This window comes from Gopherus evgoodei, chromosome 10 (assembly GCF_007399415.2).
Source record: "Gopherus evgoodei ecotype Sinaloan lineage chromosome 10, rGopEvg1_v1.p, whole genome shotgun sequence".
Lineage (NCBI taxonomy): Eukaryota > Metazoa > Chordata > Testudines > Testudinidae > Gopherus > Gopherus evgoodei.
The window spans coordinates 79,841,713-79,865,824 of record NC_044331.1 but is presented as its reverse complement, the minus strand read 5'-3'; the positions used below and the strand labels follow the sequence as shown (position 1 = coordinate 79,865,824).

At 48.4% G+C, this 24,112-nt stretch overlaps 1 protein-coding gene across 2 annotated transcripts in view; it reads left to right on the top strand.

The window, feature by feature from the left end:
• CACNA1H (calcium voltage-gated channel subunit alpha1 H) overlaps nt 1–10,598 on the top strand; it is a 204,395-nt gene extending 193,797 nt beyond the window's left edge. For both annotated transcript variants that reach the window (XM_030578503.1, XM_030578502.1), the window contains 3 exons: nt 608–794; nt 5,962–6,140; nt 7,755–10,598. In XM_030578503.1, coding sequence (XP_030434363.1) covers nt 608–794; nt 5,962–6,140; nt 7,755–8,945 — 1,557 coding nt within the window. In that variant the 3' untranslated portion in view covers nt 8,946–10,598. The remainder of the gene's footprint in view (nt 1–607; nt 795–5,961; nt 6,141–7,754) is intronic.
• Nucleotides 10,599–24,112: the final 13,514 nt, after the last annotated feature.

Sequence of the window (24,112 nt, the reverse complement as noted above, 5' to 3'; positions counted from 1 at the left end):
GTATCTATAGGAGGTGGGCTGTGTGTATTTATATGCAAGATAAATGAATTACCAGAGCCTTGTCACTGCTTGTCAGCATGGGTTTGAGTGTCTGTGAGTGGGAGCAGCCATTTTACCCATCTCTCATCAGACTGGACCCGGAGCTGGAGTGTAGGTTAAGATGTGGGTAATGCTTATCACTGGGGGAATTCCTAGGAAGTGCAGGACACTTTCTGAGTTATTACTTAATTAACTGCACAATGAAAGATTAGAACTTGTCCACTTGGAAAGCCTCTTTCTCGTGTGCTCCCATGGTGATCTGTGTTTCCTGTGATGTCAGATGCGTGTCAAGGTGGTGGCTTCCTGGCTGATTATTAATTGTTGTTTTGTTATATTTCAGACACATTTTGAGTGATTTACTTATCAATAAAGCCAGTTCTGAGTAAAGCCTCTTTCACGTCCCACTGGAGCTTTCTTTTACCCAGGGGCACCAGAGACATCAAGCGAGTGTGCCTAGGGTTTTAAGCCTCAGTGCTGTTTCCAAGGATGGCTAACAAAAAGTTGCTCACTGCAGCCTCACGGCCAGGGTGCAGAATAACCCAGTTTTCCTTCTCTTGCTAATTTGCAGGAAGGCGCTGCCTGCATGAGAGCAAAGAGAGCGCCTCAGAACTTCCTAACGGTTCGCAAGATCTCAGTGTCCCGGATGCACTCCTTGCCCAACGACAGCTACATGTTCCGCCCTGTGATGCCAGCCAAGGCCCCGTTCCCTCTCCATGAGGTGGAGATGGAGACCTATCCCTGCAAATCACAAAGAGGTACCACGGGGAGGGGATGCATTCTCTGTGCTCCTTGCTCCTATTCATGTTGTATTTGCTAGGAACTGGGAGGGTGTCAGGCAAACTATGCAAGGAACCAGAATCAGTTCATGTGATGGTGTGATAGGAAGCTGAATAATGCAATCAGTACAGAATAAATCCTTCTTAACGTCATTTCCTACTAAATTTACTTTATTTTATGCTATGTCAAGAATTTTCAGGGTGCTGTAGGATTTTGTATTTAAAATGCATAACTGCCTTGTTGAAGTTATCTGGAGGAAGCTGGAAGTTTACGTGTCTAGATAGGGGACCAATGGGCACCAGAGAGGTTGCAGGGTGCAGATTGTTTGTCATGGAATAGCATATTATCTGTATGTTTCTTCTAATATGATCAGCAGTGAAATAGTTAACAAGGGTGCTGTTTGTATTGCCATTATCAGTTTTCAGAGTCAACACAGTATTGAGATGAATGAGGCAGTTCCTACCTCTCAAACCTATACTTCCAGACTGTCTGTAGACTCAGGAAGCTGGCACTCCACTAGATTACATTTAGGTCACGTTAGGAAGGTTTTTGTTATAAACAGGGCTGGCTCCAGGCACCAGTCAAGTAAGCTCCTGCTTGGGGCAGCAGATTCCAAGGGGTGGCATTCCCACAGGTTGTTCCCCCCCCCCCCCGCCACTCCAGACCACCCCGCAGGTTTGTTTTCCCCCCCTTCATCACCCTTCAGGTTTGTCCTCCCACTTCGCCGCTCTGGACTGCCCTGCAAGTTTGTTCCCCCCCTCCTTCGTCGCCCTGCAGGTTTGTCCCCCCACTTCGCCGCTCCGGACTGCCCCGCAGGTTTGTTCCCCCCCTCCTTCGTCGCCCTGCAGGTTTGTCCCCCCCCCCCCACTTCGCCGCTCCAGACTGCCCCGCAGGTTTGTTCCCCCCCTCCTTCGTCGCCCTGCAGGTTTGTCCCCCCACTTCGCCGCTCCGGACTGCCCTGCAGGTTTGTTCCCCCCCCTTCGCCACCCCGCAGGTTTGTCCCCCCCACTTCGCCACTCTGGACTGCCCCGCAGATTTGTCCCCCCCCCCTTCGCCGCCCTGCAGGTTTGTCCCCCCCCCACTTCGCCGCTCTGGACTGCCCCGCAGATTTGTTCCCCCCTCCTTCGCCGCCCTGCAGGTTTGTTCCCCCCCCTTCACCACTTCAGACCGCTCCACAGGTTTGCCCCCCCCCATTCACCACCCCGCAGGTTTGTTCCCCCCTCCCTTCGCCGCCCTGCAGGTTTGTCCCCCCCCTTCACTGCTCCGGACCGCCCCACAGGTTTGTTTCCCCCCCCTTCACCACCCCGCAGGTTTGTTCCCCGCCTCCTTCGCTGCCCCACAGGTTTGTTCCCCCCCTTTGCCACCCTGCAGGTTTGTTCCCTCCCCCCTTCGCCACTCCAGATTGCCCCGCAGGTGGTTTTCTTTTTGTTTTTTTGTTTGGTTGGTTTTGCACTTGGGGCGGCAAAAGAGCCAGAGCCGGCCCTGGTTATAAAGGCTAGAAACCATTTCCCCCCCCAGGAAATACTGAGATTCCGTAGCACAGCTCTGTGATGAGAAGTTGTTTGTGTGGTAGATTCTGTGGAATCAGAAGCTACACAAGGGTTCTGACAACACATTGAGACAACCACATCCAAATATTTTTGCCCTCAGATTCCATTTTCTCCCCAGTTATTCCTTGTCCTGCAGGTTGGTTTAAAGGGGGAATGGGAATGAGAAAGAACATCTATCTCCCCAAAAACATGTGCATCTTGAATTATTGCTTTTTGGCTCCCAAGAACTGATCCAGACTGGCTTCCTCTGATGCAATAGTATTTTAATGCAAGAACGATATGGACAGATGGGTGGTGGGATTACCTGGTGGGGCTGGCCAGGACTAGCCGATCTGTTCTGATTTCTCCGGGTAAAGTAACTCTCCGTTTGTTAAAAAGCTCTGGATACAGCTCAATGTTCCCTGCTCAGTATTTATGGTTGTTCCACCTACCTGGAAAGGGAAGTGCAAGAGCTTTGCTAAGCAAAGTGAGTGGTTGTTGGATTTCGCTGCCGACTGACGGGGGCTGACTCGGCAATCTCCGACGCTGATGTGAACAAGGAAGAATTCCACTGGTGTCAGTGAAAAACTGGCGTGAGGGGAGAATCTGGTCCACTATTTTGTAACCTTTTCCAGCTGGATTCCTCAGCAAATCACAAGAAATATCCCTACGCCTCACAGAGGGACTATTTTCCCTCCTCCAGTGACTGAATCCTACCAGTGTCCCCTCATGCTGTGCTGATCAGCCTACTGGGGGCATACGTAGGGATTAGTGTTTGTTTCATGCATTTTCATGGTCTTAGGAAGCCAGTTATCAGACCAGAATCAACGAGAATTGCTCTTCTTCTAGTGGTTTGGTTACTAGATGGGGAAAATGCCATGAAGTGGCCAGATCATGTGTTCGTTTGGCCCCATAAACGGCTCCCTGACTCATTAAAAAAGCAAATGAAAAACACACAGATGCTGAGCGATTTTGATTTTATTCAGCTCTCCAGAATACCACAATTTAGGGGTTTCTTGGCCTCTCCTCTAGGAGAGCGAATTGGGAAAATTTCCATCAGACGGCTAGTCCAAGAAAAGATGGTAGGGGAGGGGGAATGTTGTGAAAATGTTCGCTGGGTTTATTTGGTTTTCCCACCAGCTTCAAAAGCTCTGCCATAACGCTTGCCTAAGAATGGAAAGATTGGTAATAGGGCGTCGGCCATCTCGTTGGAAAGGTGTTAGTGGCCAAGGTGCATCCCGAGTGGGTATTTATGGTCCCTATCCAAGAGGACTATATTCCTCTTGGATAGGAACCATAAATTAGCAAGTGCAAACCAAAATTGAAGGGTGTTGGCAAAGTTTTATGGGATCCCAGGACGGGTCTAGCCAGAGGGGCTATGAGTCAGGACTTTCTTGCAGTTTACAGAGCTGTGGAGGAGCGAAGGACTGTCATGGGAACGCCTGCCACATTCCAGAGCTGAGGAGCGCAAACAGAGCTATGCCTGGTTCTTTCAGTCCCTCTGGTGATGAATAAAATTCATTAAAATATTCCGTGCATATTCTGGGAAAAGGTCCAACCCCCCACAAACAAAAGTGTCCAAAAAGCCTATTTTTCTCAACGCAATCAGCTAGCCGAGAGGCAACTGCAGATTGTCTAAATGGGTCTTGTCACAGGTCCAAGTTCACTGACCTCTGGGTAAGATCCCCTAGTGTGATGGATACTGTGTTTGTATGTGGAGCAGCGATGTAAAAACAGACATTGGCGCGTGCGCTAATGAGGAACAGTAAATCCTACTGCCAAAAAAACAGGCGATTCTTAAAACAAACTAGGAAACTCTGGTAAAGCAGCAGAAGTTGGGAGGAGAAGGTTGCTTTGCAGAATGAGCTGGAGAAGCAGGAACTGTGAGTGGGAAACTAATGACTCGAGGTTGATACCTGAGATTAGGGGGTCGCTTTTCAGAGGGAGTAGGTGCAGACAGAGAGAATATCTGCACATTCATCAAGGCTACGGAGCCAGGGCTCAGCAGTCTCTGTGCTGTTGATATCATAGAGTTTTAGTCCAGAAGGGACCACCTGTCAGATCATCTAGTTCAGGTGTAGCCATCCTGAGCCTGAGAAGGAGCCAGAATTTACCAATATACATTGCCAAAGAGCCACAGTAATACGTCAGCAGCCCCCATCAGCTCCCCCCACCACCATCACCACTTCCAGCACCTCCCACCCACTGGCAGCCCCACCAATCAACGCCTCCCCCTCCCCTCCCCGCACCTCCTGATCAGCTGTTTGGTGGTGTGCAGAAGGCTCTGGCGGGGGCGGGGCAGGAAGCGAGGGCACAGCAGGCTCAGGGGAGGGGTGGGAAGGGGTGGAGTGGAGGCAGGGCCTGTGGCAGAGCCAGGGATTGAGCAGTGAGCACCACCCGGCACATTGGAAAGTTGGCACCTGTAGTTCCAGCCCCAGAGTCAGTGCCTATAGAAGGAGCCGCATATTAACTTCTGAAGAGCCACACGTGGCTGCCAAGCCACAGGTTGGCCACCCTGATCTAGTTTGACCTCCTGTATATCATAGGCCACTAAACATCACCAAGCCAACCACTGATTTAGACCAAAATGTTACAGCCCTCAGGAGACTAAACTATTGTGTGTCACAGGCAGAGAACAGGACGGACCGATGCCTGAATCCCCTGCAACGGGTAGCAAATTGGTTAAGTGTGACCGGGATCAGCTGAGCAGAATCTTCTGCATCAGTAACCATAGCAATAGATCATGTTTTGAGCTTATGTTACTGTTAGCTGAGGATCTCTTCACTTACATTGGGTCTAAAGTCAATGGCGAAACTCTCATTGACTTCGCTAGGCACTGGATGGGACCATGAATTAAGCCCCCCTCTGGGCATTTAAGTGGTGGTGTCTCCAATTTACAGATGGTTAAGGGACTATAAGCAAGTCGTTGCAGCCCAAGGAATAGAGCCCAGGTGCCCTGACTTACAGTATCCTGATCGAACCGCTAGTCTCCATCTGATCCAAATTCTGAAACTAAGCCGCTTCCCTGTTCAGATCCAGCCCACAGCCACAGGGGGAGGTTGCAAGTATGGAGCTTCAGACCCACTCTCCCTCTCCCTCCCAAATAAGCCCCTAGCACATGAAGTGAAGAAGAGTCTCTGCTACCAGTTTAGGGCCTAGGACACCCCAGCTGAGCAGTATGCAATAGAGGGCAGGCCCACACATGAGACAGTTATCATTGGAAAAAACATATACATTTAGACTGGGGTCCTGGTCCGTCACTAGGGCTTCTACACGCTACAGTAATACAAATAATAAACAATAATCACAAGCTTATCACAGGCCCACCTAGGAGACGTATTTATCCAGCTCTGTTCTACAATTGCACTACACAAGTAGGGTTATCTAGCGGTTAGAGCAGAATGGGAGTCAGGACTCCGAGGCTCTACTCCGACTCTGCCCGTGAGATATTGTGTGGCTAGATTTGGCTTGTCACTGAATTAACTTGTGTTTCCTTACCCCACATCTGTGTGCTTTGAAATCCTTGGAGCCTGGTTCTGCAGCGAACGCTCTCACAAACCCACACATTACAACTCTTGTCCGGCAGCCGTGGCTAGTGTTCTCTCTCCTTCTGTAGGGTCTGTCACCTCCATCCGTTCCCAGCCCGTGGAAACATGCTCCTCTCTGAGAATCCCAAGGGAGTCACTTCAGGTGACTGCTGTATCTTCTCGCCACGACAGCTGTGACACATGGAAGATCCTTCATCCACAGTCCACGTTGCGATCTCCCAGCCTCAACAGGCTGCTGTGTAGACAGGTAGGAAGCGATGAACGCTCCTCTCCCATCAGACTTTTTCCGTCCTCCCTCCCCTTCATCATCTCTCTGGCTCTCTCTTCTTTTGAGTGACAGCGTTGTAAAACAAGAACAAATGGAGTTTTCCAAAGGCTGCAAGCAGACCAGGATAAGACAGAGTAGTTATCTGAGCACAATATAATCCTGGTGACATTTCCTATCAGTTTGGATGCCTTAATGATTTTGTATTTTTCAAGTCAATTTCCAGTCTCGGTGCCCTGAGTATGTCAGATTCAGTACATACAGACAGATCCCAGTTTCAGATTGGCCATGTCGGAGAGGCTGGGATGAATGGCATTTGAGGAACGTGCTTCCATGTTGTCCAAAGCTTCTGTTAACCCCCCATTAGTCAAAATAATTACGGAGGTTGTTTGTTGGGCCATCTCCAGGCCTCAGATGCACACTGATAGTTCTAGCCGAAGTCACGTACCTGTGGTCCGCACTCTGAGAGCAGAGCTTGCAGTGACTGATTTAGAGCAGAATGTTTCTAATTCAGGTGCCGTATGGCTAAATACACTTGGGTGACATCAAGTCATTCAGCTGCTTTCCCGTTTTGCATGCAAGAGGCCTAATGGGCTCACTCTGACAATGATTGCGATTGTATTAGTCAAAGCTGCTGGTGTTTTTACTCGAGGCATTGCCTTTCAGTATTTGCTAATGGTGGTGCCATAAAAGACTACTGACTCTGTATAAGAACATAAGAACGGCCCCACTGGGTCAAACCAATGATCCAGCTAGCCCAGTATCCTGTCTTCCAACAGTGACCAGTGCCAGGTGCTTCAGAGCAAATGAACAGAACAGGGCAATTGTCGAGAGAACCATCTCCTGTTGTCCAGTCCCAGCTTCTGGCAGTTGGAAGTTTAGGGACACTCAGAGGATGGGGTTGCATCCCTTACCCTCTTGGCTATAGCCACTGATGGACCTATCCTCCATGAACTTATCTAATTCTTTTTTGAACCCAGTTAGACTTTTGGCCTTCACAACATCCCCTGGCAACGAGTTCCACAAGTTGACTGTGTGTTGTGTGAAGAAGTAATATTACCCATATTAGAACAGAGACCTATGTTCCATCTGGTTTGGTACCTTAGCTCTGACAGTGGCCAAGCGCAGATGCTTCAAACCCAAGCTATGTAACTTGCATAATGTACCAAATAGTGCAATATTGTCCTCTGAAGAGAAATTCCTTCCTGACCCCCAGCTGACTCTGGTGCCCGTAGCATGAGTTGATAGCGTGTATTGGTACAGGACTTCATGCTGATTTACAGATAAAACAGGAAGGCTTAGAAGGCCTGGGAAGATCAGAGGCCTGCACATACAGGTAAGGCTGGAATATATCTGAGATATGACCTACCCACCGTGGGTCTGTCTGTTAGCCCAGTTGTTACCACCTTATACCAAATGATCCTCCACTAATGATAATTAGTCAGTGTGGCAGCTGCGGTGATGTTACCAGTTCTGAAACTCACTGGGCATAGGTTGATTCTGTCACATGCCACGTCCACGGCTAAAAGCGTGTCCTGTTAGCGCCCCTGAGAGACCTTTGTGCTCTTGTCCCATCTGTCTCTGCTTGCATTGCAGGAGGCCATTAAAACAGATTCCTTGGATGGGCAGAATACAGATTCCAAGGACAGTCTGCAAGCTGAATCCAGCGAGAGCCTGCAGGCAAAGAAGCAGTCCCAGAGCAGCTTAGGTCCAGCTTTGCTCCATCCGAGCCCACTCTCCCAGCCGGGCACTCCCCCACATTCCCCGACGTCATCCTCACACCATCGACGCTCGAGCGTTCGTACCCGCAAGCACACTTACAGCCAGCACAGTATTCCGAGCAGGCCTTCCAGTCAAAACAGCAACCCAGCCAGCCCCGAGAACTCTCTGTTTGAATCCTCAGACCTGGCTGACGAAGAAGTCAGCCACATAAACAGCTCGGTGAAAGATTGGCAAGAGCAGCCAGAAATCAGGACCCGCTCGGTCTCTCCTTTCATCTCCCCATCTTCATCTCTAGTCCCCCTCAAGAACTGTAGCACAGCCAGCCTGGCCGGGAGCAACGACAGAGAGAGAGACCTGAAGAAGTTTTACAGTGTTGATACTAGAGGGTTCCTGGACAAGCCCAACTGGGCAGACGACCAAAGAAGGCACTCCATCGAGATCTGCCCTTCCATTGACAATGAAGATGGTAGCTTGGAACAGCCTGTGGAAGGGAAACAAAGGTCTCCTGTCCACGTTCAGTCTGAGTCGGAATATATCCACGGGGCTCGGAGGAAGAAGAAGATGAGCCCACCTTGTATTTCTATAGATCCTCCTATGGAGGATGAAAGCAGCGCGGCTTCACGTACCAAAGCCTCTGAGAACAGCATGCTGAGGAGAAGGACCCCGTCTTGCGAATCCACCGCGTACAGGGACTCCTTGGACCTGGTCGACAATCAGCCCGGGGAGCAGGCCTCTAAAGCAGAACGGCGGGTCCAGCCCACATGTCGAGGGGAGCACCTGACAATCCCAAACTTCTCCTTCGAGCAGTCCGAGCCCAGCTCCTCGAGCAGCCTCTCGGATCTCCTTTCAGACAGCGACCAGGGCACTCCCTCCAACGTGGTGTCCGGGGACTCCCGGCCAGACATTGCAGCACTAGAACTGAAAAAGCTGGATCACTTAAAACCTCAGTGCAACAACCCTGAGAAAAACAAAGAGCTTCTAGGCGTTACTAAGAGCCCCATAAGGCGGCACGGACTGGTCCCTATGACTGTTGCAACAGATGAAGACATAGACAAACCAGTATAGCTTTGTAGGGGCGGGAGAGGGAAGTCTCAAGGGCTTGACACCGATATGGTTTTGAAACAGCACCCCTGTGCGGAAGGGACTGCAAAGCCACATGTTCGTGGCTGATTTTTTCCCCCTCAGTCACTTGTTCCTAAGCGCTGTTGGGGGATGGGTTTGCAAAAAGTAATACGGAAATGACTCAAGGTGCAGGGCGGGGGAGGGGGATATGCAAATGTGTTTCTTTTCTAAAGGGAAGATGGAGTTGCTTTTTTTTTTTCCCCAGGTGGCCTCAATCACATTGATTTGGGTTCGGGCTGTGTTCGTTTGTTTTGTTTTTGTTTTTTAAACGTTCTCAACTTTTAAACCGGCACCATTTATTGTGCGGAGACGCCGCAGTATGCAGACGTGCCCAGGAGACGGGAGCTGTACATTGTCTGTCTACTGGCAGTGATATAAATAGAAATAATGTATTTGTGAGATACAAAAGCTACAAAAAACCCACAAAAAAATACCCACAAAAAACTCTCTCTTCATAATGCACATATTTTTATAGGGAAGCGATACTGTTTTTTGCATTACGTCCGACTCCCCAAACAGGAGGTGTTTTCTTGGGTTTTATGTGGAAGTAGTTATTAAGGCTGTTTTTTTCCCCAAATGTTTCTCTTCTTTCTTTGCTTTCATTCTTCTCTTCTCTCCTTCCTCTTTTCTCCCTCCACAGTCATCCTGCTGGCTTCTATTCACAACTGATGCTTTTTTGAAGTCTCTCTTTCTTTCCATTTATTTTACTTTGGTACTTTAGAGGATGTCCTCTCTAAAGAAAAAAAAAATAACCAAATCACTACTGAATTGTAGCCAGTGCAATAATAAGTTATTCATTCTTGTCTGTACAAACTGTCCTTTTTATTTTTAATTTTATTTTTTTGCTTTTACTGAATTCAGGTTAAATGTTGCAATAATCTGAACTAATGTGCACAAGCAAAGCTTCTGGAGTTTAAAAAAGAAAAGGGAAAAAAAGAAATTTACAGAGAGATAAAGGAAAAAAGAAAACAAATAAATAGTAAATTATTTAAGAAATGTATTTTGTTTACTGCAGTCAAAGTAAATTATTGATACAGTATGTAAAGATTTTAAGAGTTGTCTTAGATGATGTTCTTTGTAAACATTTAAGATAATGATTTGTTTTCTTCATAGCGTGATGCCTTTGAAAAGAAGGTGAGATCAGTAATTGTATCATTTGCACTCTTTGTGTTCCTTTTCCCTACACACACACACAGAGCCACACAAGCCCGCTAGCACTCTCAATCCATGTGGAAAGGCCTCTTTTCACTAGCAGCATAGGATCAACATGAAGCCACTAGCAGAATTAAAGTCATTTATTAACACCTCCAACTTGTATTTTTATTTTTCCTTTTTTAATCTTCTTTCCTCCCCCACTCTCCATCCCAACCCCCTTTCTCCATGCGACGGCTCCGCCAATGGAAAGTTGCTGCTGCTGCTTAATGGAACAATAAACCACACAAACACCATGCTAGGGTGCGGGGTAAAATCGAGCGCCAGGCGGCCGCGACGGTGACAGCAGCAGCAAAATAATAATTCTCTCTTTTTTTTTTTCCGTTCCATGCCTCCTCATATTTATGCATTCACGTATATCTTCTGTTATTTATGCATTCATTACTCAGAAAAAATGTATCTTGTTTCACATGTATTAAACTGTATAAACTGGACGCGTGGCTTGACTTTCTGCTACACGGTCAGAATTAGCTGTTCTGCCAAATCCGGACATTTGCCAGTCCTGCAGCCCTCACTCCAGTGAGTAGTCCTGTTGACTTCCTTATCAATGAGGATTGTGGGACAGTGGTGGCTGAAGACACAGCTGCCCCCCTGCTTGTGTCCGGATCCCCATCACGCCGGTTTCCAAATTTTTGCCAGCACAACCCCATTTGGATGAAGTATTTCCTGGGGACCCCAGACTGCATGAAGAATGCCGTTTGGAAGAACAAAATGGCATCCTTGTCTAGTGAGCTCGCATGCACCCTATGTGCAAGGTCACGCTGTGCGACGCAAAATGGCATCCTTGTCTAGTGACCTCACATGCACCCTGCATGTGAGGTCACGGGGCGCGAAGCAAAATGGCATCCTCCAGACAGGAGGGATCGCCGCCACCCCATCTGCTGATGGCACGACCCCATTTGGGGTCACGACCCACAATTTGGGAACCATTGCTCTATAATAGGAGCGTCTTTCCCAGCATGCCTTTCAGTTTGCAGCTCCAAGCAGCTGCAGCTCAAAAGGGCCGATTTTGCCAGTGGCAGCTGCCTCCATCCGGAACCTGTCACTTTTCCTTTTTCTTATGGCTGAGAAGATGGCATGTTTGCACAGGACTGCTAACTAGGGTCTACTCATGTGAGTAAGGTTTGCAGGACCCGGTTCCAAATTGCCTCTCCCCCAGCTATCACTGGCATCAAGTATTCTTAAACCAGTTCCAAGCTGCACTCATCTATAGCAATGCTGAACCAATGCGCAAATCCCTTAACTAGCGGGAGGAGCCTTTCCATATGTTCTGGCACCTCCGTGCCATCATTACACGTAGGCTGCCTCCAAGCACCTGTGTTGTGTAATTAAAAAGCAATTAGGATTAGTGTAAATAATGATCCCAGCTCAGCGGGATGGCGAGGACTTCCAAAAATGCACCATAAAAGTAATTATTAATAGCCCTTTGGGGACAGTGACACACTCCCTTGATTGCAAATTAACCAACAGACTGGAAAAGCAAAAGCTCTCTGTTCTGAAGTGAATTCGGCTTTAAGGCAAATGCTACGTCCCGGTATATCCCATTTTTTCCCCTCCAAGCAGCTGTGCATTACAGCATTTGGCTGTAATGATTGGGCTTCATTGTAAAAGACAATATTCCCCCTCTGACGCTCCCCCTAAAAACAAATGTGAGGAAAGAATATCCCCCCCCCTTGTGTTGTCTGTGGATTTGTAATTACAGCTCTGCATCATTAGAAGACTAAGAGGTTTGCTCGTCAAACAAGGCAAACGGATCAATTCCCCACACTGCTCTTGTTCTGGCATGACAGCTGACACCTGAGCGCCGCAGGGCCAGATTCTGCCACGGTGCGGCAGCCGCTACTGCTGAGAGCACCCGTGTGTGACGGGCAGGAGGGGAAACGGGGGGATGTGGAGGGAGGAGGAGAAAAGGAGGAGGATTGGGGAGGGTGACTAATGGATAGAAAAGTGGGATCTGGGGGGAACTGACAGATTTGGATAGAGGGGGAGCTATTGGGAGCACCCACATTTCAGATTTTATACAAATTTCATGCCAAGTTCACATATTGCTGTGAAGTTTCCTCAGGCGACTTACCTCATCAGTTTAGATGGGGCCAGGCCAGAGCCCTGAAAAGCAACAGGAGCTGAGGAGGGGGAGCCAGTCGAGCTGCCTCTATAGAGGCTGCTGCTCCATCAGAGGGTATGTCTACATGGCAGTCACAGAGCAGTGAAGCTGTGGCAGTGTGGACTTGCCGCCTGAGTAATGACCCAGGGTCTGGTGCAGGCTGCTCTGAAGCCCGGCTGCTGCAGCTTCACGGGGCTGGTACCCGAGCTGGCTGGATTAAAGCTGGCTCGGGCAAGGCTACACCAGCTGCAATCGCATCCCATGATGGCAGTGTAGACAGCCCCACTGAAGGCAAGGTGGAAACAGGAGCCGATCAGTGGAGCTGGAGCTGCCAGCCGCTGTGGCGGGAGATCAACCTCTCCAGGCAAGAAGGGAGAGTCAGCCAGGAGACACAGACAAGGGGAGAGACAGAGACGGGGTGGGGGGTGGGGAGACTTGGGGTGCTCGTTTCAGATTCTAGCCATAATGTGCAGCGACGCTGATCCCAAACCCCAGGCCCAGGGCAGACCCCCATATGAAGGCATCAATGCCGTGGTGCAGGTGTGACACCGTGTCTGCCTGACTCGCTGCAGTTGCAGAATCAGATAACTCACCTCGAACGCAGCCCTTTGCTCGGACCCAGATTCCTCCTTGGCATGTCCCGGTCCTGAAAATCCACCCGTAGAGCTGCAGCACCGCAGGGCAAGCAGCTCAGGGGCAGGGTTAGGGTCCACCAGGAGGGCTGATGTGTGTACCATGTAGAATGGCTTTCTGGCAGTGAGCTCCCGAGCCCCACGGAGTCCCATCTACGGGGTCTCTGCTGTATGCTGAACTAGAGTTTGCATGTGTCTGTTGGAAACGTGGCCTTTTAATACATTGGCTGCTTTGACCTGCCCTCTTCCTTATTTATCATCTGCCTTGGGGCACTCTCTCCTTTGTCTTGTTAATGAGTTGATTCCATTACTGAGTAATTCACAAGGAACAGGCGGTACATTGACCCAAAGGCTATTACAGCAGTGCATGGCAAGTGTGTTCCTAGGGCAGGGGGGCATGTGTTTCTTTTTCCCCCCCATACAACTTCTGTGCTGGGCTGAAGGAGCTTAAACCAGGCTAGTAGTTATCAGCTGTGGCTGAGGTGTTCACTGTTATTTTATAAATTATTATAAATAATTGCGATTTTCTTATAATTCACATAGCGATCATGCCTGTACAAACGCAGAACAAAAAGACAGTCCCTGCCCTGTGTTCAAGACTCGCTCAGGGATACTGTTAGCAGTGGCCAAAAGCTAAGTTGGAAACGCTTACTGCTGGGTATTGACAATGCCCCCAAACCCTTAACCCTCGCTACACTCATTCCTAGGTAGGTGACGCTGGGGTCATTGTACCTAAGTTAAAGCCAGGGAAACTGAGGCAGGTAAGCCCTATGTTTTCAAAAGTGTCCACTCATTTTCGGTGCCTCCATTTTGGGGCGTCCAGCTTGAGACACCGAGGGCCTGATCCTTCACAGGTTGCTGTTCTGATTGACTTCATGGGGAGCTGTGGGCTCTCCACAGAGCTGAAAGTCAGACCCTGGTTGTACCAAGTTTGGGGCTCCCAGTGTTAATGGGCACTTATGAAAAGATACAAGCCTCAGTCACTTGCCCAGGGCCACTCTGCATCAGTGGCAGAGTGAGGACTAATATCCAGGAATCCCGTCTCCCACCTTTCTGCTGTGTCCCCTAAGCCACGCTCTACGAAATGGAGAGAGCAGCGTGGTGTGTTTGAAATTGCAGTCCCTCCGTTTAGTGAGTTTGGCTTGACTGCAATGCTGTTAATAAATGCTGAGGGCTTTGAAGCAGATGTAGGAAGCTGTAAGCACCAACCTGACAAGTGTCACTCTATAGACGTGAACAAACACTTGTGAACGTGTTATGACTACAAGAAGAAAGAAGGTAAAAACACCGGGAATGGAACAAGAGCAAGGTGTTTGGAAATGGACTGAGATCGTCTGAAATCGAGATGGCAAAAAGGCCTACAAACCTTCCTTTTGTCCTACGCCTTTCCCAAAACATTTTCCCCATGACTAATGATGAACAATGTATGGTAACCAGCTAGAACAACACTGGAGGAAAGAGAAAATGAAGTCACAAGAGATACCAAAGCAGCTTAATGATGTGGAGGCATGACCAATGCATCTGAAACCAGTATAGGACAGATTCGGGGAGAAATGGTAAAGGTCAGTGATAGCCTTTATCTTGGCTAACTCTCAACTTGTGGAGCAGAGGCATTTCTTTAGGATCACCCAGGTTTTGTTGGTAACTTCTTACCAGAGTTTTATTGCTGGGTTATAAAAGTCCATTCAAAGCAGGAACTTCTGGCATTATAAGGTCTTGGCCCAGAAAGGAAAATGTTGTTAGGCTTTTTTAGGGGAAAAAAAAAAGAAGTAAATAAATAAAAATAAGTCTTGCCATTTAACCACCAAGCTGTAAGAACATGAAGCAAAACGGGTTTCTAAGGCCATGTCTGTACGCACAGAGGGGCTGTTGCCACGCGTGTGATGAAGACACCATATGTACTGAGGTGAGAGAACTTTCCCGTCAGCATAAAAAACCCACCTCCACAAGTGGCAGAAGCTATGTCAGCAGGAGAAGCTCTCCCACCGACATACCGCTGTGCACATGGCCGCTCATGTTGGTGAAACTTATGTCACTCGAGGGGTGGTTTAGTCGCACACCTGAGCAATGTAAGTTATGTTGATATAGGCTATGGGATAGACAGAGCCTAAAAGTTCACTTTCCTGTCCCACTTGTATAACTTTTCAATGTTTTTTATGAGTGTGTTTAAGCTGAAACCCTTGTGACCGATGAAGATTCACTGGCCAGTCTAGCTGAGTGGTTTCTTTTCTCAAAAGCAAAACCGAGAATGAAATGCTCTGAATTTGTTAATTGATCAGACCATCCACTGTCGCCAGTCCAGTAAGGACTGTTAAGGGCTAGTTATGGGGCCAACGTTCTACTGATCCTTATCGGGTTGATCAACACGAATATACGAGTCCTGAATGCGGATTTATTACATTTGCTTATTCAAACTGCTGATTTGTTACATTTGGAAAGCAAACCTGGTGGGGTCTTTTCTTTGGGTCTTGTGCAGATGTGATTGAGAGTCGGGTTATGCTACATCTCTCTGTCTAGAGCCAAATGGCTGGAAGTGGACGCTAAATAAATTGAGGTTGGAAATAAGGTGCAAATCTTTAACCGGGAGAGTAATTAGCCATGGGACAACTTAGCTAGGGAGGGGGTGGATTCTCCATCCTTTAAGTCTTTCAATCAACACTGGATGTCTTTAGGGAAGCTGGGCAGGAGGTCAACCAGATGTTATGAGCTTGATACCAGAATCGCTGGCTGGATCTCTGCCCTGTGCTATGCAGGAGGTCAGACTGGTTGATCATTGAAGTTCCTTCTGGCCTTAAAACTTAGGAACCTGTATTTTGTACATGACTTTCCTTATACACACAATGAAAAATCATAACAAAACTGGACCTGGAGGGACTAATTTTCCACCTGGATTTAAGCAGATCTCCATTATTTATTTATTTTTACAGACCCAGTTATTTGCATCCTCACTTTCAGCCAATCGACACTGGGCAAATAATTTTAACCAGTTCAGCTAAACCAATTCTAAAACCAGACAGAGACATAGCATGGGGCTGGTTTGACTCTCTTCTCACGGAACAGATGTCTCTGAGTGACGCAGCTGGAAATCTGGCTTCCACCTGAATCCAGGATCCGACAGAGTTTGTGAAAATCATTTTGGGAGGGAAAAAAATTATCCACCTGTTTTTGAACCACCGGGAAAGTTTGGTTTGGATAGAGAGTCAGACTGGATCGGGGGAGGGGTTAATCTCAGCCTGCTTGTCCAGCCAAAGGATTAAATCTTGCCATGCAAGCATAGTGGACTCTTCTTGTTTCTGGGCAGCTTATTAGCATGCTAATGGTACTCCCACACTGCAGCTGGGAGCCTGCTTCCCAGGTTGGGTAACACATACTCAGCTCAGGCTAGTGCACTACAAACAGCTGGGTGGCTGGGTGTAGTACAGGTGGCAGCTGGGTGGCTGGGTGTAGTACAGGTGGGAACTGAGGCTATCCGCCCAAGTGCAGACCTGCCCCAATCCCTGGGTACATACTCAGGTAGCTCGCCCAAGCCACCGCTTGTGCCACCCCTAGCTACGCTGCTATTTTTAGTGCCCTAGCTCAAACGGAGCTAGCACGTGTCTGTCTGGCCATGCTGGGAAGCACGCTCCCAGCAAAGACATCCCCTAAGATACTCCTCCAATGAGGACTCTTGTTGTTGACAAGGCCTCAGCACCTAAGACATCCCACAGCAACAGAATATCAGCCAGACGCTCTGGTACCAATTCTTCACCTGCGCCCACCGTTTCCATTCGTCAGCTGCTTTAACTCTCCGAGGGAAATGCTCCAGGCTGGGAAAGCTGAGCTCCAAGAGGGAGACTTGGCTCCTGACTTTGTGCAGCACAATTGGCAACATGCCGCGGCCTCCTAAAGCTCTGTGTTGTTCAGATGGCTCATCAGCTTCGAAGCACTTAATTCACAAGGCTGCGCTGAGAGCCCCTAACACAGGGGTATTTAATCCAGAAGTGAAGAGATGTTTAACTGAACTCTAGCACCAGTGGGAAAGCTTCACAAGTCGAAATTGCTTAGTTCCATGTTCCATTGGCTTTAGCATCTGTCAGAGCGAGTTGACAAACAGGCTCTCCACCCATGCTCCAGCTACCTGCCTTTCCAAGGCCTGCCTTGATCACAACAGAGGCCAGCGAGTGAAGCTGTCGAGTCCAGTCGAACGTTCGCCGCCTCCCACTTGCACCTCTCTTGGAGCTTTACTGCTTCCCATGGCCCCAGCCAGAAGAGAAGGGTCTGATTTTAGGAGTGTTGTCATGAGCGAAAAACAAAGCATCTGAAAGTAGTTGCAGGAGCTGCTTTTGTGACCCAAAGAACTACTGTGAGAGCAGGTCTGTTTGATTGCAAGGAGAGAAGTAATTTTAAACAGGATTTTGTTTATAGGGTCCCTCATTAGTGTAGTATCAGAACACACCTGGGAGATAGGGAATTGCTGTTATCCCCATACTACATAGTGGCTCCGTGCCTCAGTTTCCCTGAGTGACTTGCCTCAGGTGAAGAATATAGCAGACCAGGGACTTGAACCCAGGTCACACTGGTGCCTAACCGCTAGACCTTTCTTTGTCTCTGAGCACAGCTTTGTTTTCCAGAAGTCACAGCTAATTTCTGGTCAGGCAACAGACGAGCTACATCTTATCTGTGTGAATATGCGGCTTTTTCCCCCCACCCCCTGTGCTGCTGTAGCTAATGAAGCGAGCCATGAAAAATGTCCCGATAGTTTTGTGACACTGAAATGAATCCTGCGAAAGCATGCTGTCGGGAGCCCTGGGGCATAGGCCAACTGGGCCTTCTTTTCACAGATGCTCTGCATCCATGATGCCCATTGATTTCCCTGGGAGCTGCAAGTGTTCATCAGATCAGGCCCCGTGCCTTTTGCCTTACTAATTCCATGATCCTGAGTTTGCTGTGGGAGCCGAGGAAAGCCAGAGAAGGGTTATCAGCCTGCCAGTGGGATCCTTAAAGAGAACCTCAGAGTGTTTCAAACTCTGGGATACATCCCTCTCCTGAATGCCCTTGGAAAGGAAGAAGTGCATAAGAGTAACTCTTATCCTCTCCTCCACTGTACTGTGTCTAAGGGAGAGGTTGCACCCCTCTAAGGGTAGAACCCAGGGGTGGGGGCATATAGGAAGAAATGTCCCAAGAGTCCAGCCCAAATCATTCCATCTGCAGAACCAGTCATCGTTCCACCAGCATGCCTGGTGCATCCCTGCGCTCTATGGCAGACAGTTCCATGGTGCTGCTGGGCTGAGGAACCCGTTGCTTTGATGTGGGGTGGGGTGGGGTTTCCTGTTCACGGGGGGGCCTTTAAAAACTGGCTTTGCTGTCTTAAACAGCAGACCGCAGAAGCATGCCCTCAGCTTGAAGGGCCTCCCATCAGGCACGAGCCCAGCTGGTTTTGAAAGGTGAAGCCAAGCGTGCATTATGTTCTCTTTCATGACACATGTGAGGGGAGGACTCCATGCATAATTCAGCTGCAGCAACGCAGCACCTAGTTACTAGTGATGGAGGATGCGAGAACAGGGGCAATGCTGCTTCTGGTTGAATGGGCTCCAGCGTAGGGGAAATAACAGGGTCACTGGCTGCAGATGTCTCGGCAGACACAGTAAGCTTGAGTTTGAAACCCTCCCCGACGTTGCGTGTGCCAGCACTGGTACTTGGATTCAGTGTCTTTCCTCCTGCTTCACATCTGGCTCCTAAAGCCATCCTGTTCTTCCAGAGTGGGAGACGTCGGCCATGTTGCAAAATGTTGTCTTCCCCTCAACTTGTTCCTCTTCAGATCAAGGCACTGGACTCAAAAACAGCTCCAGGAGGTGCGGGTAGGTCTCACTCATTCTCACTGGTGCCTTAGGAATTGACAGTGCCGAGGAGCTCAATAAGGTAAGTCATGAACTCACCTTTTGTTCGGGGTACAGTCATGCTGCTACAGACGCAGGCCTGTGCACACGGACATTGTCTTTCTCAATCTGTCAGGGTCCAAGTGCAGGGGTGCTGGAACTAGGGATGCTGGGTGCGGGGTGGCACCCCCTGGCTTGAAGTGGGTTCCATCATCCACAGGGTTAACAGCTTGGTTCAATGGCTCTCAGCACCACACACACACACACACACACACACACACACACACACACACACACACACACACACACACACTATACAAATTGTTCCAACACCACTGCCCAAGGGTGAGACACAGCAGCAATCCTGCCAAACCCAAGCATTCAAAATTCACCAGTCAGACAGCAAAGAATCATGATATTGTCCTAAAAATAAGGAGATTTTGGCCTGGTCTACACTGAACAATTAGATTGACCTAGCGCCGTTGCTGAGGGCCGTGTAAAATTTCATGCCCCAGTCGGCCTGACCCCAGTGTAAACACAGCTAGGTCAATGGACGAATGCTTTCGTCAGCCTAGTTACCACCTCTCTGAGAGGTGGATTAAAGCAGTGGTTCTCAACCAGGGGTACGCGTACCCCTGGGGGTCCACACAGGTCTTCCAGGGGGTATATCAACTCATCTAGATATTTGCCTGGTTTTACCCTTCTTAACTTCAAATCATGAGCCTGCACCATGTCTCCTCCCGAAGTGTGAACGGGCCTTTCCTTTAAGGTTCTTCTGTGCAAACCCCATAGCTAATTATCTAATGTTGCTGTTGTGTCTCTGGTGCTGCCTACCATGCCAGCTGATGAGCTCAGCCACACCTAGAGAGCTGCCCCACCCCACTGAGACATCGCCCCAGAAGAACCAAAGTTCCAGCATGTTGACACTTAAAATAATGCCCATGCCCAGCACTGCAGAAGCCCCCAGCAGTGAAGCGGCTAATAGGGATGCAGCTAGAGAGCCCCCTAGCCTGTGCTCTGCAGTCCCAGCCCTTTTCTCCCAATGCAGGAAAAGCATCTTGTACGCTCCCAGGGCAAGGATGCTATCCCATCACAGTCTGAACCTTGGTGGATCCAGTCATCTCACAACAGAGGCTGTGGGAAATGACCTTGCCGGCACTGTTTCTTGCCTGCTGTTTTCTCAGGAGAGTTGAAGCATCTTGAAGGAGACAGATGCAAGTATGGGAAAAAAATATGCCTAGTTTTGCCTCTGACCTCTGCATCCTCTGAGAGCTGAAATCAGGATGCAGAACTGTCACCGCCCAGGAATCTGCTGTTGCGCAGGGCTGTTTTTAAAGCCGCTTGATTCACCTTCCTATGTGATTTGGCTTTTATTTTATATACAAAGCAGTTCCAGTCACGATGCCATTGGGAATCCATTTTTGTTGGGCGGAAGGTAACATGCTGAATATCCACCACTGGCTACTTTAATGTCCTCTCAGCAGAAAATACCTACGATTGCAACTCCGAGGAGAAACAGGCATGGCTGCGGCTACTGTTTGGTTTATCTACATGTTCTCCTTGTACCCCACCAATCTGTGCTCAAACACCCTGTTGCTATTGTTGCTTCAATGTCCCTCCCCTGGTATCTGCTTGTTTTGTCTTCACATTGGCTAGGTCTTGACTTTTTGCCTCTGACCTGCTTGGGGAATTGACACTATCTGTACAGAACCTAGCATGACGGGGACAAGCCTGGCCGATGCCTCTAGGTGCTACCGTCATATGAACACTGAATAACGAACCTTTCCCCACAACATGAACACAACCAGATCTGACACCTTTTTTTTTTTTTTTTTTTACTTTTCCGAAAGTTTGACTAGTTCCTGGCTTGGTTGTTCACCTTGATTTCTCAAGCCACTCTGAACTGCTTTGCTCTGGAAATGGAAACACTACAAGACAAGTTCTTGTGACTCGCTAAAGCCAGAAAGTCCTAATGCTCTGATATTAGCACTTGGCTGAATGATTTCTTCAGCCCCAATTCTTGCTCAAGCAGTTCACGTAACTCCATAAAATTTCCAGAGAACCAACCAAGCTTTCGATCAGTTATCTGATCCAGGCCAAACCTTCTGAGTCTGTCTCTCTCACATGTGCAGCTGGAGATGAAACTTTATGGTCATGTTTAGAATTTAGGTCCCCATCTGACCTACTATTGATACTCCCCTTCTGTGAATGAACCAATACCCAGCATCCCAGAACAAAGGACCCAGCCACAGCAGCTTTAGACAAAAATGATTGGCTGATTAGAGTGACCAGATAGTAAGTGTGAAAAATTAGGACAGGAGGTGGAAGGTAATAGGTGCCCATATAAGACAAAGCCCCGACTATCGGGACTGTCCCTATAAAATCAGGACATCTGGTCACCCTATGTCTGATAGTCTGAGAAAAGGTGGCAAACCCCATGATTTGGCTCGTCGGGGACAATCAAAGGTATTTCAAGCCAAGCTATCATTATTTAATATTTTATAGCTCCCCAAATGCATGCAAGGAGGTTCACCGCAGACCTAGTTTCAGGGACATGGGCAGTGACACCTAGTGGTTGGAGCAGGAGTCGGTATCCAGGAATTGGAGTCTAGGGTCAGAGTCAGGTTCCCTGGAGTGACACAAGCCATGGGCAGAGTCGGGAACCAGCAGCTGTGGGTAAATGCTTTGAGCAGCTACTGAACTGCTGCTGCTGTAACTTAAGATCCAATCTGCTGACTTTTCCCACCAAACAGGTAGCCTACTACAGACCAGCTGCGTGTGTGCATTAGAGTGCTCAGAGACTGGCACAGCCTTCAGGCCCTGATTCCTGACACCTAGAAAGGCACGGTCCCTAACCCAAAGAGCTTTCAATCTGAATGTTACTAGTGATGGAGCAAGGGGGAGTGGGGTAGGAGGTCAAAGGACACAGCAATGAGATCACATGCTTCTGTGGGTAAATGCTTTGGTGGGTCCCTTGGGTTGCTTCTATTGGTTTCTTGCATTTATATAAACCCAGAGGGAATCTAGAGACGTCGGATGGTGAAAATGGTTTGCTACCAGCTACCTGGCCCTGTTTCACTCATGATAAAGATGCACCAAAGCATTTGATTTCCAGCGGCTTCTCTGGCCTTTTGATTGAGGGGGCTAGGGGTTAGCACAGTTCTAGCCAAAAGCTGGAACTTCCGGAGTGTCTTCTTAGGTTTACTGGCATACATCCATGCACTTTACCCTCAGAATATACTCCTGCATGCCGACGGTGTCCTTTACACACCCAGGGAGAACAAATCTGCACAGAAATGGCTAAATCCCCTTGAAGGGAAAGCCTCGTTTCCCAAACTAAAGTGTAATTGTTTTGTTGTGCTCTCAGTGAGAGACCCGTGGCTGTATCTAACTCCTGGGCGTGAAGGCTGCAGCAGCTCGGCTATTTGCACGGCTCCCCGGAGTGCTGTCGCTTAGCCCTGTACCGGGAACCACTCAATTAAGGCGAAACAGGAAGGATGTAGTATTGATTTTAACGCAACCCTCATCAGTAAGTCTCCACGATTGCAAGTGCAGTGCTCCTGGAAAACCTTTTACTCAGCCGCCCTTGATGCTGTGTGCGGCTCAGAAAGCGCATGAGTGCCCTGGGTCAGGTACTGTACGTTCAGAAAATATATTTTAAAAGAACTTGAAAATATGAGGCTTGAGAATTTGCTTTGGTATTTCTAGGACTGAGCAATTCCAACCGAGCACTGCAAATAATGGTCTAGAATTAATCTTGGTAGCAGAGGACAAGTTGCCATTTGCAGAAGGGATTTTGAAACCACAGTGCCGTCGAGGGCACCGTCTGTTACATTTCAGAGCTTCGATGTCATATCTTAAAGGGTCAGGAGTGGCAGGCTTAAAAAACAGCCTCTTGCCACGTGGCTCTGGTTGGTTTTTCCCCCTAGTCATCCTACAATTCTGCCCCCCTGCTCAGATCAGGAACAGGGTTGAAAATTTGTTCCTACATCACTCAAAATTAAACACTTTTTAAATATCAGGCTATGCCAAATCAACTGAAGCCACAAGAGTCCCTGTAAAAACAGCTGGTCTATAGAAAAAGGAAAAGAAAGTACACTGTATGTGTAATACATTTTGCAATATAGATTACTGTGCACCATGGCATAACTCACTGTTAACATTTTGCAACAAAGTGGCCTGCAAAGTAGGAAAGCCGGAGCTGGGCAAATGCTGCACTACAATGTCTGTGAATAGCTGTTCAAACTGTTAATCGTTTTTATTTCACTCGTGTTTGTGCCCTTTTGCATTCACCTGCCACGAATAGCCCTGCAAATTGGCTCACTGGCTGGAACTTATGTCAAAACAGCAAGTTTTCAGTGAATATTCAGAATGATCAGACTCTCAGCTTGAAACCGAAGGTGAACTCATTGCATTGGGAAACGGGATCATACATTGGAGAAGCTTGTGAGCTAGTTGCAGCCATAAAAGGCGGTGACCTTAATCAAATCCATTATTTCTTCCTTTCACGCTTTTGATGCTGTGACAATTCTGCACCCGGACCACACTTTCTAATGCCTGAGTGATTTTACTTCCCCATGATCCTCCCTTTTAAGTCACAAACAAATTGAAAAATCTCTTGGAAAGAAGTACAACTGAAGATTCAGCACCACCATTTATAGCTCAAGCTCATTACGAGAGTCACTTAATTGAACACTTAATCACTGGAGGCCTAGGGGGAAGACAGTAGACTTCTCCCATGTAAGGGAAGTTTTCAGCCTATGCACCTTCCAGGCCTCCTGTCAGTGCAACGGGAACATACATCATGTGGCAGATGGAGCGTTAACTCTTGAGATAACCGTTAGTCAATGTCCAGCCAAGGTCTTTCCCAGGGACAGCAATGTTCCCTGTCCCTTCCGGTGACTGTGACTTCCTCCTGCATGCTCATCGCATATTGATTTCGCAGAGCACTCGCAAAGTGCAGCAAAACAGACCGTCATTCGCACAGCAGGGCAGCCCACCTGAGCCTCAAACTCATCAAGTAGCTTTGCAGAATTCCCATGATCTGCCAGTCCACAGGGCTTTTCTCGGTGGTCTTTCTCGTGATCACACCCCAGTCAAGGGGTCGGACACCTTTTGAAAGCTGTTTGGCATCAACTGTAAAAAATATGTTAATTGGAATCATCCTCATCATGGCAAATCCCAAAGGAACGTGGCCTCCTTGCAGAGCAAGCGCCACCTAGGTGAATCTCTAATATTAATTGGAAGCAGTAGCCCAATTGGCTTTTGTTTCCTCACTGTGACCTAAGACCTAGTCTACCACACAAA